Raw genomic sequence first — 17,379 nt, 5'->3', positions numbered from 1 at the left:
CCCATTTAATCTTCAGCATTCTCTTTTAGCACCACATTTCAAAAGCTTCTATTCTCTTCTTGTCCAAACTATTTATCGTCCATGTTTCACTTCCATACATGGCTACACTCCATACAAATACTTTCAGAAACGACTTCCTGACACTTAGGTTAGTTAGGTTTAACTACGAGTAGTTCTAAGTTCTAGGCGACTGATGACCTCAGACGTTAAGTCGCATAGCGCTCAGAGCCATTTTTTTTCTCCACTTGGCAGACCATTTTGTAGAGTCCACAGCTCCTCTCACTGTCTCCAAAAGACAAAAGACAGTATGAAAACTCAAATGGCTACAATGAACTACAGGTAAAAAGTGACAGTCGATAAGTAAAGCCATAGCAATTGGAATACCAACATGCAAAACAAAAACGCTGCGAAGTTACGCTTCCAACCTAATTAGCGGTGTGGATAGTACCAACTTTGAGCTGTTGCATTGAAATGCTGATTGTTAGTAGCATCCGAGCCAAACTGACGTTTGTTTGAAGCCATCTCCACGATGTTAAAGTTTAATAGAGGTAAGGTATTTCTGACGCCGCAATGAGACAAACGTCACTGGCTTGCGTGTACGGTACTTGTTATTAAACGTAAATGCGGATATAAGATTGTGATCTAATTCCTGGAACATCACATCCACAGGGAACAAAGAGCGCATCGGTAAAACCCCGGGCCAGCTGCAGCTGCGCCGGGGTGTCCTCTGGCCGCAGCTCGCGCAGCGCGGCGCCTGCGTCCCGGAATTCCGCGCTCGCCGATCTTCCCTCCCCCCCGCCCCCCCCCCCTCTCCCACCCGTCCCCTACAGCTGGTAACGCGGTGCCTCTTCTCCGCCCCCGCCGCAGACCCCGATATAAAAGCGCGAGCCGGCCCGTCGCATCGCACTGGATGCGAGCGAGCTCACCATGGCCGCTCACCGCCGCACTGCTCATCTGCTTGTAGCGTACCTGTTGGTTGCCACGGCAACCGCCACACCAGGTCAGTACAGCACTGCCTTACCTCCCTGCTGGACGCAACTACACGTTTCTTGCGACAGAACATCCTTCTCTCCGGTATTACGTCTTTTTTTTCTGTATAGGACCTATTACGTCGTACATCATATCACTTCAATGTGTGTGTACCATTGTAGACTGTCCGTTTTTAGGAGTGAAATTTGGCTCAAATGCACAGCGTCTTATGTTATTTTGGAAGTATTGTATGAAGGCGATTTTTTGCGATATCACACTCTGAACCTTTTTTTCCCATCAGGGTCAGGAAAAGCTTGTTGGGGCAGTGGTTATGTACTGTGATTTTTGTGGATAATGCTTTCTTGTGGTCTGATAGCGCCCGTCACGATTACGTCTCCTATGTCAACCTCTTTATTACCGGATAGAACATACAGGGTGCCGCAATAAATGTGTTACCATTTTGTTTGTGAATATAAACTTTATTGTCAATACAATCTGAAAGGAACATATACTACATTGAAGAGCTGTCCATGGAGATTTGTTCTAACTCAGCACATTCTCAATATGTCCACCATTTCGCTTCCTAACTTCCTTCAGACGAACACTGAAGTTAGTGATTACCCTACGGTACATGTCTTCCGTATTTTCACTGCAAGCTTGAAGAATAAGTCTTCTGAGCTCCATTAAATGACGTGGACGTTTCGGGAAAATTTTTTCATTCAGGTACCCCCAAAGAAATAAGTCACATGGATTGAGGTCTGGACTATTGGGGGGCCAATTTCGTCCGTCATTCAAGCGACCTGGAAACCTGAGTGAAATGATCCGCATGTCGAAATGCTCGTGTAAAAACTCCAACACAGTGTTTGCAGTATGTGGCCTTGCTCCATCTTGCATGAACCACTGCGTGTTGAAGGGAAGGCAGTCGCAAGGAGCTGTGGAATGAAGCTGTTGCGAAGCATGCTCAAATAACGCTCGCTGTTCACAGTTTCTTCAAAGAAAAAGGGTCCAATAAGTCCGTGACTGAAAATCGCTGCCCACGCTGTAATCCTGGGAAGCACTTGCGGGTTTTCAGTGGCCCAAAAGCGTACATTTTGTTTGTTAACCATACCGTCTAAATGAAAATGGGCCTCGTCTGATAACCAAATGTTGTTGAGAGTTTCTTCCGTATCCTCCGCCAACTGAGCAAACAGTAGTCTCTGCTGGTTGTGTTCTTCAGTGAGCTTCTGTGCACAGGTCATTTTGTATGGGTACATATGGAGGTCACTTTTAAGAATGCTTTGAACGGAGCGTCTGGATATTCCCAGTTGCACTGCTGCCTTTCTACACGATTTCCCGGGACTTCTCTGTACAGCAACTCGTACCGCTTCAGTATTCTCCGGCGAACAAACAGACTTAGGCTGAGGTAGCTTCGCTTCCAATACTGTTCCTTCCTGTACAAATTTATCGTACAACCTGTGGATGATCTTCTTGCAAGGGACCCATCGTATATTAAACTGTTGTCGAAAACGCCTCTGAGTCACAACAAGGCTTTTCGTTTCATGAAAAAGTAACACAATTGCCGATCGCTGCTGTGTCGTCAGTCTTCCATTGTCAGCCATTGCTGCTTACAAGTCTCCTAGTGGCAGTATCGTGAATTACACGTCATTTCGTAACTCATTTGTTTTTCCAAGCTCTGCTGGTACTGCTGTAGAGATCCCAGAAGGATATCTAATGTGCGTCGTGCATTGTGGAAGAAACAATTGGTAACACATTTCGTGCACAACCCTGTACATGCAACATTCTCGGTTGTGTGTGAGGGTTTATGTGTGTGTGTGTGTGTGTGTGTGTGTGTGTGTGTGTGTGTGTGTGTGTATGTTCCACTACGGTTTGTTCCCTCTACAACTCCATCTTGCACCGTGGAAGTTATTCCCAGATGTCTTACCCCGTATCCTGACATTCTGTCCCATCTCCTTATCAGTGCTTTCCACATATTCCATTTCTTGCCGATTTTGTGTAGAAACTCTTAATTTCTAGATTTATCAGTCCACTTAATTTTCAGCGTTCCTCAAAAACACTACACCTCAAATGCTTTACTCTCTTCTTTTCCGTTTTTCGTTACCGTCCATGGTTCACATCCTGCTCCAGACGTTCATACTCGTAAAATTCTTCCTAAAATTAAGACCGGTGTTTGATGTGGATTTCTTTTAGCAGGGAGAGCTCTCTTCACTTGTCCTAATCCGTGTCTCGTATCCTCCCTGCTTCGTCCATTATGCATCACTTTGCTTCAAGGATAGCACAATTCCGTCTACTATGTGGTCGCCAGTTTTAGAGACAAGTGCTTTACTCTCAGTCCATATTCTGTGCCCTCTAGACTGTTCATTCCGTTTAATGGGCCCTGTAATTCTTCCTCACTTTCACTCTTCATATCCATATCTTTAGCGAATGTTACCTGTGACATGTGTACACTATTGATTTTAATCCCGCTCTTCAAACTTACTTTATTTTCATCGTTGCTTCTTCTACGTTCAGTTGGAGAGAGAGACCTCACCCTCGCCTCACTCCTTTGTAATCAGAGTATTTGCTTTTCCATTCTTATTGTTCCCTATTGATTGTTTAATACACTGTATATTAACCGTCTTTCTCTGTAGCTTACACCTATTTTTGCAAGAATTTCAGACATCTTGCTACATTTAACGTTGCTGGACGCTTTTTACTGCTCGAGAGATCCTGTGAAGATGTCTTGATTTTTCTGATGTCTTGTGTCCATCAATCGCAGCATCAGAAGTGCATCTTTCATGAAGTCAAACAGATCGTCATCTACCCGATGATATGGAATGTCGAGCAAAAACTTAAATTAGGAATGTGGAGATTAATTCCTACGAGATCTGCTACTCACACATCTGAGAAACTAGTTCTGATGTGCATGGACGTATCGAGACACACATTCGCATTTGCAATTGTACTCTTCAGTGCACTGTGCTACAACGTGTACGGTATGATACATGGTATACTGTAATCGTCCTGCCCCTGTTGCCGCATTTCTATTACACTTCCACACAAAACGCGGAAGAAACACCAAACACCCTTACGTAAAAGACTGTGTTCCTTTAATTTTTCTGATACACTTGATCTCTTCTCCTGATGGATATATATCTGCAGAAAAACAGTATGGATTTTGTGGGTCCGTCTTGATAGAATAACTTTCTGTTATTATCCATAAACTTGTTTTCGTAGTACTTCCCCACCATCTACAGGTCTTTTTGTTGTAGTTCGTCTGAAGTTTGGATTTTACATAGTTGAAAAACGTTAATTTCCATTATTTTCCATTTAGGTTTTCGCTTAAGTTCACTGCAGTATCTTTTACCTTTTTTTCTCACATGTCGCTACTTTCATAACCTACTGTGCATTTCTCACACAGCAACAAGGGCATCTATTACTACTGATTTTAGTTTTGACCTTCCATAATATCTGTATTCCGAAACTGCGGAATCACGAACGATTCTTCTCATTGCAGTCGTAATTGCGGTTTCAAAATATCCATGGTGAACTCGAACTTTAGCGATTTTCTGCGTATTTTGACGTAAGGGAAGCGTTGTCTCGATTTGTTACACGAATTACCCCAGTTTAAATACCTTCACAGTAGAGAAAAAGCCTGCAATATGCTATCAGTAAAATGTTCAACACACAGAAGTGAGTAATCGGATGACCCTCAGGTGAAACACGGACACTTTTATCACAGTTTGTTCAGTCTCTTCCGTCAGTGCACAGTGAACTCATTCACGAGATGCTTATATGTCAACATCAGTAAACTTATCCATTCTGATGCATACTGCTGTGTAACACTGTTAACGTACTCCAAACACTGCCGGAAAAACGAAACCATGACAGAATCGAACAGTATTGGGTGCAAGCTTGAGGTCGAAGCGCAAAGTAGACCTAATTGTTGTCAACAGCAGGTATCGTGAATGAATGGAACAGGTTTGTTTCCAAACAAACCACACAGCGCACGCCGTCGACATTTGCAATGCTCTGCAGATATTCTCAGTTCAATACAGGTACGAAGATAAATGGGGTTAGAAATCAAAGAACATGAAATTACTTTGTAACGAGCCACCGGAGACCACGAGGCTCTTATACTAAAAGGATCAGGAAAGATTGAGGAACAATATTCGATACTTTGTCGGTGCAGTGCGAGTTCACCTTGCAGACGTTATGAATGACTAAAAATAATTTTCGTTAAAATGAGGCTCTCAAGTTGCAGGTGACATGCTGTACGAGAAACGCACAGTAGTTCATCAAAGTAACGACGTGTGAGAAACAGAAAAAGCAAGAGTTACTGCACTAAACATAATCAAAAACTGATCAAAATAGTATTTAAAAATGGACATGCTCCGCTTGCAAACAATCTGCATTTGACATGTTCTAGAATGAGAAAGATACATTTTGGGGAGAACAAACAAATTTTTACATCAAGGGAGACTCACAGTTTTACCATCGTGGTCATTACGCAAGACACATACTGGTAGTATGAGTATGTTTCTTGTTTTGAATTGGACCTTCGGTGCTCGGAAATTTGACAGTAAGATTTTACGCGACAAACGACATCTTGCTTGTAGCTTCTCCAACTAAAGTTCATGTCGTATTCCTCCGACTACCTCGTGACAACTGAAGAGCTGCGTGAAGAGATGTGCAACTCTTCTTCGAAGCCCACTTATTCCGTTAAGCAACATCAGTAAGCGTTGAACACCGATGAATGTGATGGTAGAACGAGCGGTGTGCAGCCTCCTTTGTTGATAAGTATTGGTTCCTTACTATTTCTCTGGTCATTTCTATCTAATACAAATTTTTCTGCTTCTACACAATAAATCAACATTGTCAGATATTGCTACATGCACTGATGAGCCAATACATTACAATCACTGCCTATCGCGAGGCTGAATCTCGATTGGTGGCGTTGCGAGCACGTGACACGGTAATGAAAGTTTATAACGGGACCAGAGACGAGTGGTACATTATTCTAGCCACGACAAGGGCTTAAATGGGGAAATCCGCTGACATAAACGGCTTTGACAAAGGACAGACTCTTATGCGTTGGCACCTGGGATCGAGCATCTCAGAAACAACACAGCCGGTGAACTTTTCCCGCGTTAGAGCGTCTATGGACGACGTCCACACCTTATCACAGAACGTGGAGTTCGGAGGCTGCCCGCTGCGCGGGGCAGCCGCGTGGTCTGATACGCTTTGTCACGGTCCGCGCAGCTCTCCTTGTCGAAGGTTCAAGTCCTCCCTCGGCCATGTGTGTGAGTGTTGTCCTTAGCGTAAGTTAGATTAAGTAGTGTGTAAGTTCAGTAACAGATGACCTCAGTAGTTTGGTCCAGTAGAACTTACCACAAATTTACAATTTGAGCGTAGCCCACTCTGTAAAGTAGGATGGAACTGTGGCAGATCCGACGACAAGGTACAATGCTGGTGCAGCTGCAAGTGTTTCGGAACACACCACTCAGCGCACCTTGTTGAATGAAGGGCTTCACAGCAGACGACCCCTACGTGATCCCACGTTAACACGACGACATTGTCAGTGACGATTGCACCTGGCACAGAATCAGCGACGCAGGACTGTGGGTCAGTGGGAACTTGTGGCCTGGTCGGAAGAATCACGTTTCGTATTACGCCAGGTAGATGGGCGTACGCGGATGCACCATCCGCGGCTCGAAACGAGCCCTGTGCAAAGGACGCAGGCCGATGGGAGCAGTGTTATACTATGGAGGAGCGTTCACCTGCGTTTCCGTGGAACCCGTAGTAGTAACCGAAGGCACCATGACGACTGTGGATTATGTGAACATTATTGTGGAGCACCTGCATCCCTTCCTGCTTGATGTATTTCGCAACGGCGTTTTCCAGCCGGATAGCTGTCCATGGCACAAGGCCAGAATCGTGCTACAGTGGTTTGAGGGGAATGCTAGTGAACTCATGTTGGTGTCTTGTCCACCTAAGTAGCTTGATCTGAACTCCATGGGACACATGTGGGACGCTTTCGGGAGCCAGTTTCACACCCACAAACCGTGGGACCGTAGTTTACGGGAATTGCGTGACTGTGCGCAGACGTCTGGTTCCATATACCTTTGGAAACATGTAGACTCTGTACCACGGAGAGTCGCTGCTGTACTGAGTTCCCAAAGGTGGACCAACACGTTATTAAGTACGTGACCATAACGTTCTGGCTCATCGATATCTTTTGCAGATGTGATTCTTTCCACTGACTGATCGCCGGTTATATGCTTAAGGAATGGCGTGGATTTTCGTCTACTTACTTTTACTGATTTTATTTATGTTGGGGATGGCTGCCAGTCACCAGTGCTAATGCAGCGATTCCCTCGGGAATTCATGTCAATGTTGTAACGGCGCCGCTTCCCCGAGCACAACTACGTAATCTGCGAACAGCATCATAGAGCTACAAAATGATTTTTTTGGTTTTTTGCATATTTTCATTTCTGCGAGTGAGCCTGATTAAGAACTGTGTACTAAATTATCTTTCTTCGGAGATCTTTAATCAAATCTCATGCCAGTTACGATTTTATTTGCTAGGTGATCTTGGAGAATTGTATCGAAGGTTTTCGACGAATAAAGAACCACGCCATCAACCTGTGCTCTGCTACTGACAACACTTTTGTGTCTCGCTCTGTTCACTCACATTCGGTTTCACACCGTCGGTACCTGACTTATCTGTATCAGTTCCTGGAAAGTAGTGGTTCCGTCTCCAACAAAAGTCACCATACATAATATATACCAGATTTAGCGCTGCTCCAGTTCCTTTCTAACGTTTGGTTGTCGCGTACCCACTATCCTTCCAGTACCGTAGCTATCGTGATTCTACTGGCAAAGTTTATAGTATCTTCGCATAGCCAGAGAGAGGGGGGAGGTACTTTATACCTCCCTTTTGAAAAAATTCTAATCTAGTCGGTTACTTTACATTTTACAATTTTGAAAAAAAATATTTATTGTTCATAATTAATTCTTCTAGCAGATGTCATAAATGTTTTAAATTTTTAATCAAATTCTTGGTAGTAGATGCTTTCCCCAGTATCATACTCAATATTTTCAGACTGAAGACCTTAGTTACACATCGCCGGCCGAAGTGGCCGATTGGTTCTAGGCGCTTCAGTCTGGAACCGCGTGACCGCTACGGTCGCAGGTTCGAATCCTGCCTCGGGCATGGATGAGTGTGATGTCCTTAGGTTCGTTAGGTTTAAGTAGTTCTAAGTTCTAGGGGACTGATGACCTCAGCTGTTAAGTCCCATAGTGCTCAGAGCCATTTGAACCATTTGAACTTACACATCAACACCTCTTTAAGTATATTGTGAGTAAAAGTGTACACCAATTAACGGAATCTGCATATTTTAAATTTTTTACGGTGGCGTAAAGAACCCCCCTCCCCCATGGTGACGTGCGTTATGGAAATTGAGTTGGTACCGGTAGGGTTAAAGATCATAGTGCATAGGCATCTGTCCCTGCTTCTGAACAGAATACCCCCTCTGCTAGGAGAGAAGTATGGATTATTTTCATCGGTTCTCTATTGAATCAAATCCTTAAAAGAAACAGGAGTTTCTACAGTTCTGTTCCATCCAACTAATGTTTCAAATCCCAAGAAGATATAAAATAAGCTAACAGTTACCATAATCAGCGGGAATAATTGCGATTATCAAGTGCTCCTGTTTCAAGCGTTAAGAAGGGATATGCATTGGGATATGGTAGTCTGTCGGTGAGTAGTTTACATGCTCACCGAAAAACAAGTCATATTTATGATATCTTCTATCATTTCTCAGTAGAACACTTTCATATTAACGTTGAAGAACATAAAAGCTTCGTTTTTCTGCTAATATATATATATATATATATATATATATATATATATATATATATATATTTAAACCTATTTCTCAACTTATTTGGCCGTGTGGAGCTTAACCCTTACCTGGTTGTAACAGCATCTGAGTCCATCCACACTCTTAAGCTTTATGTTATCCAATCAACCAGCCACTCAATGCCAGACCTCAATCCCAATTCTTCTCCACAAACGTGCACCACAATACAATTGTCATATATCTTACATTGCAACTCCTCACAACCTATACTGTTATATTCATGCTTCTTTGGTGCTTTAAAATTACATGTCTTAGTTAAATACTGCGTCTGGTACTGTTCATCTCGAAAGCTGTAATTTAATGTGTTTTGTGTATACCATAACGAGCAGTCGAGTTGACGTTTCTCACCTAATGTCATGACCAAACACTGAATGAGTGTTGACAGTACCTATGTTTCTAATGTTTGGTCTTCTATGCGCTAGTGTCCCTTGTGAACAGTAGCCAGTTGATTCCTGACGTTGGTCTAATAAGTTGAAAAACAGATTCGAAGTATACAAATATTAGCAGAAAAAACGCAGTTTATTTGTTTTTCAGCCTTAAATACAAAATACGTACTTGTAGAAGGAAGGAACAATGTTAGATTGTATTGTAGCTTCAATATTGACATTGTCGCCGACTGAACAGGCTCCTAATACGCGATGGCATTGAAATAATGATGCCAGGGTTTTCCTGAAATGATTTAGGAGCAGCTACGTCAGGATGATCGGACTTAAATCCTCCTACACAATGCTAGGCGAGTGGTATAACTACTGTGTAACCTCATTTGATATGTAGAGTATGGATGATGCATAAGTTCGTAGCGTTTTTGTTTGGTATGTTGGTATTCCGGTTGCTATGGGTTTATTTATCGACTGTCATTTTTTACCTGAAGTTCACTGTTGCTGTTTGAGTTTTCATACTGTCCTTTGTTATTTGGAGACAGTGAGAGGAGCTGCGGACGCTACAAACTGTACTGCCAAGTGGAGAAATCGGAATATTTCTGACATATTCTTCTGTTAGAGTGCTAGGGGGATGACAGCAGTGGAGGCAGCCAGAAATATTTGTGCCATGTACGGGGATAATGCCATTAGATAGAGCAAGGCAAGAAAATGGTTTTCTCGTCTTAATGAGAATCGTTTTTACAGTAATGATTCTTCATGTTCAGGAAGACCGTCGGGGTTTGATGAAGATCGTTTAAACACATTAATCCACAATGATCCATGTCGGTGTACTCGAGTACCGGCAAATTTGATGAACTGTGATCATTCTACCATCGTGCGACATTTTCATGCAATGGGGAAGGTTCAAAAATTGAGTGTATGGGTACCACATGCTCTAAGCAGAACTCACAAAAATCAGCTGGTGGCGATGTGTGCATCTCTGCTTGCTCCTCATCAATTGACTCGTGAACAACACCAGCCATTCCTACCCTGTATCAAAAAATGGCTCTGAGCACTATGGGACTTAACATCTATGGTCATCAGTCCCCTAGAACTTAGAACTACTTAAACCTAACTAACCTAAGGACATCACAAAACACCCAGTTATCACGAGGCAGAGAAAAATCCCTGACCCCGCCGTACCCTGTATCGTTACTGGTGGCGAGAAATGGTGTCTTTATGCTGACATAAGAAAAAGAAAGGAATGGTTGAGCCCAAAAAAGTAGCAAATCCCAGTACAAAGATCTGCGCGCATTCAGGAATGATAGTGTTATGCGTCTGGCGTAACAGCGGCGATGCGGTGTATTGCGAATTGCTTCCGCGAGGTGTAACCATCACTTGTGACATTTTTGTTAACAATTGATACGTCTTGTAGATGCAATGAAAAACAACGACTGCGTGAAATAATGCTACTCCACGATAACCCCCGCCCACTTTCTACTTTACTGACAAAAAAGACAATACAGTAGATGGGCTGGGAAGTCATTCCGCACCCACCTTATTCACCCGATCTTGCGCCCTCAGATTTTCACCTTTTCCGCTGGCTATCGAACAACCTTCAAGGAATTTCCTTTCCGGATGAAAATGCGCTCCGAACACGGCTCACGAGTTCTTCGGCTCAAAGCCACGTGTTTTCTTCAGTCACGGAATCGAAAAATTACCCCATCGTTGGAAGAGTGTTGTAAATAGTGAGGTAGAACGCGTTACCGACGACTAAAGGCTCTGTTATGTGTATCTGTTTATTAAACTTACGAAAAAACGATACGAACTGCTGTACTAACCCAGTATTTCACTACATTGACGAACATAAGCTAAAGTCAACTCATGATCAAGCAGCTATGTATTTTTAACAAGATCTGTATTGTATTTGCACTACTGACGTTTCTCTTATTACAATTTGTTAACCGCAACTCTCGAAACTGTTGTGCAGAAAATAAACCGACTGAAGACTTTCTGGCGATTTAGGTGAGTCTGATTAGTGAACTAACGTATTAGCAAACTCGAATCAAATCTTTTTGTGTATTAGACCTCGTTGTTTTGTAACACTGAAAACGGATATAAGAAAAACGACGTTTCCGCGGTACTGCCATCGGTTTTCAGGGAGACCAGCTTGTAGTCTTGATCAGGTTGCAATAATCAGATACAATGTTTGTACATTTAGTTGTTGTTAGCGGAGGAGAAGTGTGGACACCTCAGTTTATATTTCCAGAAACCTTGTTGCGTAAACTCGAGAGTAACCAACCGTTCATAGATGTATGGCCCACTGGCCCCATCTTCTTTGACACAGACTCGAATATTTCTTGCACAGACAACAAAGATGAAAATAAATGACTGTTAAAGACAAATGAACCAGTTTTTACTTTTCTCCATTAGTTACACGTGAGATCAAGTAATGTGGACTTCATTATTTTACTGTAAGATACTTACGAACGAAGTTGTAAAAGGAGGGGAGGACGTTCGAACACCTTTTAGGGATCCCAGATAAACAAAGAGATGGAAGAAACGAAGTAAATGACATTTCTGAGACGAACAATAAACATCTGAAGTGCTAGGAGGAATATTTGTTTACTTCTCGATCTAAAGATCCAGGAAATAGTCGCTAACGCCTCCTGGACGTAGCCAAAACTGCAATCACAGTCCCACTGGCGTAACATATCCGCAACGGTAAGACGCCCAAGCAGCACTTAACAGAAGTGTGCCAGGTAAATATAGCACCTGTTTACGAATGTCGTAGTGACAATTGACGGTCTGGAAGAAGCAGATGGGTTAAAATTGTACTCTACTAAGTGCACAGTCACTGTCGATAAATCTGTAGTTCCAACACAGCCATCAGTCGCTTGTCTGTTAACTTGTAAAGTAAGAGTACAACATTATCCGAAATTAACCTAACTGAATTCCACACAACAGAACGCATTAGAAGCTCTGTATTGCGTCACTCCTCTATCTTCCGCATGTTCAGGTGAAACGGCATTTCAATGGGAGAAGTCATGGTCAAGAGGGAAATGTATCTATCCAGAAGTTCTGCATAAAGTCTCGAAAGGTCACAGTAATCTGTAAGAAATTGTCAGCATGCTGCGTGGTCCTCATGCCGATGCGAGCACTTCGGCGGCTTGCGTGCCATCTCTTAACTTATTAATTCAGTAACGATCCTCTTTTGGCATCACGCACCTGAGTAGACCCGTCCCAGACCTTCCCCACGTCACAAAGATCTGGCAAGGTCAGCATGTATCGAAACGTGGACTTTCTCTCTACCAGTTAACCATTAGGCCGCACTTACGTTTCTTTCCTATTTTTACCATCTTAGTAGTGACGTATGTGTAAAACAGTATACAGGTTGTATGAATAACTTGCCCTTTAATATGAATAGTGTTGGAGCGACAGTAGTAGAAACCTGACCAGAAAATGACCTTTCAAAATGTTATGGCATTTTATTTTATTTATTTATTTATTTGACTTTCCTCCTCATTCATATTTCCTTATACAATGACGAAACAAATCGGAACACCAAAAAGTAATTAGTGCAGAATAATGAAATTTCGGGATACATTTGTCTAGGTAACAAATTTAAGAACATCACGCTATCACAGGTTAATGCAAGCGCGAAATAACCCATTACAAATGTGAAATGCTGATACATTAATACATCTACATCTACATCTGCGTACATACTCCGCAAATCCACAATACGGTGCGTGGCGGAGGGTACCTCGAACCACAACTAGCATCTTCTCTCCCTGTTCCACTTCCAAACAGGACAAGGGAAAAATTACTGCCTATATGCCTATATGTAAGTTGGCGGTAGTAAAATTGTACTGCAGTTAGCCTCAAATGCTGGTTCTCTAAATTTCCTCAGTAGCGATTCACGAAAAAAACGCCTCCTTTCCTCTAGAGACCCCCACACGAGTTCCTGAAGCATTTCCGTAACACTCGCGTGATGATCAAACCTACCAGTAACAATTCTAGCAGCCCGCCTCTGAATTGCTTCTATGTCCTCCCTCAATCCGACCTGATAGGGATCCCAAACGCTCGAGCAGTACTCAAGAATAGATCGTATTAGTGTTTTATAAGCGATTTCCTTTACAGATGAACCACATTTTCCCAAAATTCTACCAATGAACCGAAGACGACTATCCGCCTTCCCTACAACTGCCATTACATGCTTGTCCCACTTCATATCGCTGTACAACGTTACGCCCAAATATTTAATCGACGTGACTGTGTCAAGCGCTACACTACTAATGGAGTATTCCAACATTACGGGATTCTTTTTCTTATTCATCTGCATTAATTTACATTTATCTATATTTAGAGTTAGCTGCCATTCTTTACACCAATCAAAAATCCTGTCCAAGTCATCTTGTATCCTCCTCCTACAGTCACTCAACGACGACACCTTCCCGTACACTACACCCGTACACCGGTGTAACCGCCAGAATGTTGAATGCAAGCATGCAAACGTTGAATGCATTGTGCTGTACAGGCGCCAGGTGTCAGCATGTCAGTTTGTGGGAACCACTTGACCGGTTGTAGATGACACTAGGGTTGACGTCCGATGATGTTCCATATGTGCTCGACTGGAGACAGAACTGGTGATCGAGCAGGCCAAGGCAACGCTGCAGAGCGTGTTGGGTTACATCAGAGGAATGTGGGCGAGCGTTATCCTGTTGGAATGCTGTTCAAATCAAATGGCTCTGAGCACTATGGGACATAACATCTGAGGTCATCAGTCCCCTAGACTTAGAACTACTTAAACCTAACTAACCTAAGGACATCACACACATCCATGCCCGAGGCAAGATTCGAACCTGCGACCGTAGCAGCAGCGCGGTTCCGGACTGAAGCGCCTAGAACCAATCGGCCTCAACGGCCGGCGGGAATGCTGTTCCTGAAAGTCACCACAACAGGCTGAATCACCAGAGTGAGGTGCAAATTTGCAGTCAGGGTGCGCGGGACAATCACCAGAGTAATCCTGCTGTCATACGAAAGTGCACTCTAGACCATAAGTCCAGCTGCATGTCAACTGTGTCTAGCAACCAGGTAGGTTGGTTGCAGGCCCTCAGCTTCCTCCTTCTAACCAATATACGGCCATCATTCGCAACGAGGAAGAATCAGCTTTCATTAGATGACACGACCTCCACTTGCCTTCCAATGAACTCTCGCTTGACACCACTGAAGTCGCTAAAGGCGGTGGTGGTCTGGAGTCAATGGAATGTACGCTACAGGGCATCTGGCTCGGAGCTGTCCTTAGGTAACCGATTTGTAACAGTTCGTTGTCTCATTGTGGTGCTAAGTGCTCTTCAGATTGTTGCTTGAGATCCAGTGGTTCAAATGGTTCAAATGGCTCTGAGCACTATGGGACTTAACATCTGTGGTCATCAGTCCCCTAGAACTTAGAACTACTTAAACCTAACTAACCTAAGGACATCACACACATCCATGCCCGAGGCAGGATTCGAACCTGCGACCGTAGCGGTCACGCGGTTCCAGACTGAAGCGCCGAGAACCGCACGGCCACACTGGCCGGCGAGATCCAATGCGATGCACCAGAGCCATACACCAAACACGAAGGTCTTCTCTCTCGGTAGTAGCACTTGGCCGACCGGAGACCGGTCTTCTTGCTACCGTACATTTCCCTCACCATCACTGCCAGCAGTCGTTTACAGTGGATACAGCCCTGCCAAGTTTTTCTGCATTTTCGCAGAAGAAACATTCAGTTTCTCGTAGTCCTATTACACGACATCGTTCGAACTTGTGATGTGCTGATAGTGGCTTCTTTGTCGCTTTAAATGCATTCAAGACTAACATCAGCTCACCACGTCCAGCCTCAAAGATAAATAACGCTCACGACCGTTGCAGTGTATATTTTAGGCAAACCTGATTTGCTTTGTCATAATGATGCTACTAGCATCAGTCTCGCGTGACTAGCGTAAGATTTGAAAAGACGTGGTCTTTTAGATGTAGTAACACGCCAACCAACTTTCGTTCACGTCGCACAACTCCTTCTTGGTATTGTGATTTTTTACCGTCAGTGTATAAGTTAATTTCGTTCAGCTGGATCAGTGTAAAACATTGGCAGAAGAAAAATTCACGCTGATGGAGCAGCCACAACACATTCGTCTGCAGTGATTTCGAATTTCCACAGAAAAACTACATACTTTTTTTAATAACCGCTTAGGTGTTTTACACGTCGTTGACGATCATTCTGGTTAAGTTACTTACTGGGTATGATACATGATTTATACAGACCCGAAAAATGAGGGACCCTACCATGCTTCCTTGTGGCGCTCAAAATGACATATCATTTTCTTATGAAATGTCACTGTTATGAGATAAGACGTTGGATGGACCCCATTACAAATTATTCGAACTAATTACCCATATGTGATGAAATCCACAAGGTCTTACTTTCTTTTTATAATTTAATACTGATCCAGTGTCATGTCCCTTTCGGAAATGGATGGCGGAGTGTTTCTCTTGATCTACGTTTCCAATTTCACGGACCCCTGATTCACGCAAACTGCGCTATCTAACTGTGTGCGCACTTTCAAGGATATGGCTTTCTTTTGTAAACTGTTAAGACGATGAAAGTGTTATGGACTTCTCAGTCTGCTAGATATGTAGAGCTGTCATTTTCCAACTGCCACTGTTAGTGTGTGGTTGAAAAATTAATGTTCTTGACGCCAGCCTCTACGGTACGTGTTATGTAACTTGATGTTCCTCAACATTCAATTTGTACTCTATTTGGTCAGTATAAGTAGAGCTTCATCGGTGCACAAACTTTTCGTTTTCTTTTAGTCTTCCAATTTTTAATTCATTTTAAATTTTAAATTCATGATCAAGTACTTAAGTTTTTAGTTACGACTTTATGCTGTTGACAGAGAAGCGTTCGATAACAACTCAGCAGGGAAAACACAGCCGCCAGCTGGGCGACCTGCTGCACGTGACATTTCGCGGCCTCAGGTGACGCAAGTTGGTACTAAACAGCCGCAGTCTCAGCTAATGAAGCGCTACGTCCTTGAATCTCTACCGTGCATTTGGTTAAGTAATATGTTCTATAATGAGATAAAGTCGAAGATATTCGCTCACTAATAAATTGTTTCACCGGCCATGCCAATTTATTAGAAGCAAAGGCAGATCAATGCCCCTAGAGGCTAACTGAATATCATGAAACCAGTCTTCTTATACTGTTCGTAGTACAATATTTCGCATTCGCTTGTTTTGAGTATGGTTTTCAACTTGTTCATTCTTTTAATTTGCTTACTATGTAAGTGTTTTCTGTGTGTCGGTTTCCCTTAATATGCAGCCACGACCAAAGGCATCGCCGGCCGTTGTGGCTGAGCGGTTCTAGGCGCTTCAGCCTGGAACCGCGCTGCTGCTACGGTCGTAAGTTCGAATACTGCCTCGGGCATGGATGTGTGTGATGTCCTTAGGTTAGTTAGGTTTAAGTAGTTCTAAGTTCTAGGGGACTGATGACCTCAAATGTTAAGTCCCATAGTGCTTAGAGCTATTTGAACCAAAAGTATCTTTCTGTAACAAATGACTGCTTTCGCAACTGACGGCAGGATTTCATGCTGCTCGGATTCGCTCTGATAAATTCCTGATTCGCACGCACGTTTTTTCTGCCATAGGAACGAGAAATTTCCCCATGCTTTACAAAAGAGATGCAAAAAGCAGCAAAAAGGTCACAAATGAAAATATATGTTAAAAGATACAAAAACATTCCAGTAATCATCGTTTCGCAAACGAGCCGTTTCCGAGACATTTAGGAATGTGTGGTCACGAGCCACCACTGACTTCAGCAGGGAATGTTCTGGTTGGTACAAATATACAGGGTGCACATTAATAGAACCGACAAACTCTAGGGATGGAATAGAATGGAATGGAAATGAAGGAAAAAAGGCCCTATAAACATGTGTTCGAAAATGCATCGTTGCCGCGATACATGGCGCTGACGATTGAAAAATCCTCTGACCATGTGCTGTGTGTTCCTCGTGTGTTGCAGGCTGTGTGACGCAGCGTACTGTAAGCAGAATGGCCTGCTATTTATGTCGGGTACAAGTCGAGATTATGTTTGTGTAGGGCCAAGCAGA

General features: G+C 43.2%; 1 protein-coding gene across 2 annotated transcripts in view; it reads left to right on the top strand.

Annotated features, from left to right (window-relative positions):
* Positions 1 to 890: 890 nt before the first annotated feature.
* LOC124783843 (uncharacterized PE-PGRS family protein PE_PGRS54-like) overlaps positions 891 to 17,379 on the top strand; it is a 57,758-nt gene continuing 41,269 nt past the window's right edge. For both annotated transcript variants that reach the window (XM_047254052.1, XM_047254054.1), the window contains exon 1: positions 891 to 1,000. In XM_047254052.1, coding sequence (XP_047110008.1) covers positions 928 to 1,000 — 73 coding nt within the window. In that variant the 5' untranslated portion in view covers positions 891 to 927. The remainder of the gene's footprint in view (positions 1,001 to 17,379) is intronic.

Source organism: Schistocerca piceifrons, chromosome 1 (assembly GCF_021461385.2).
Source record: "Schistocerca piceifrons isolate TAMUIC-IGC-003096 chromosome 1, iqSchPice1.1, whole genome shotgun sequence".
Classification (NCBI taxonomy): domain Eukaryota; kingdom Metazoa; phylum Arthropoda; class Insecta; order Orthoptera; family Acrididae; genus Schistocerca; species Schistocerca piceifrons.
Note: the sequence above shows the minus strand (reverse complement) of the source record. Positions and strands in the feature narration are given on the sequence as shown.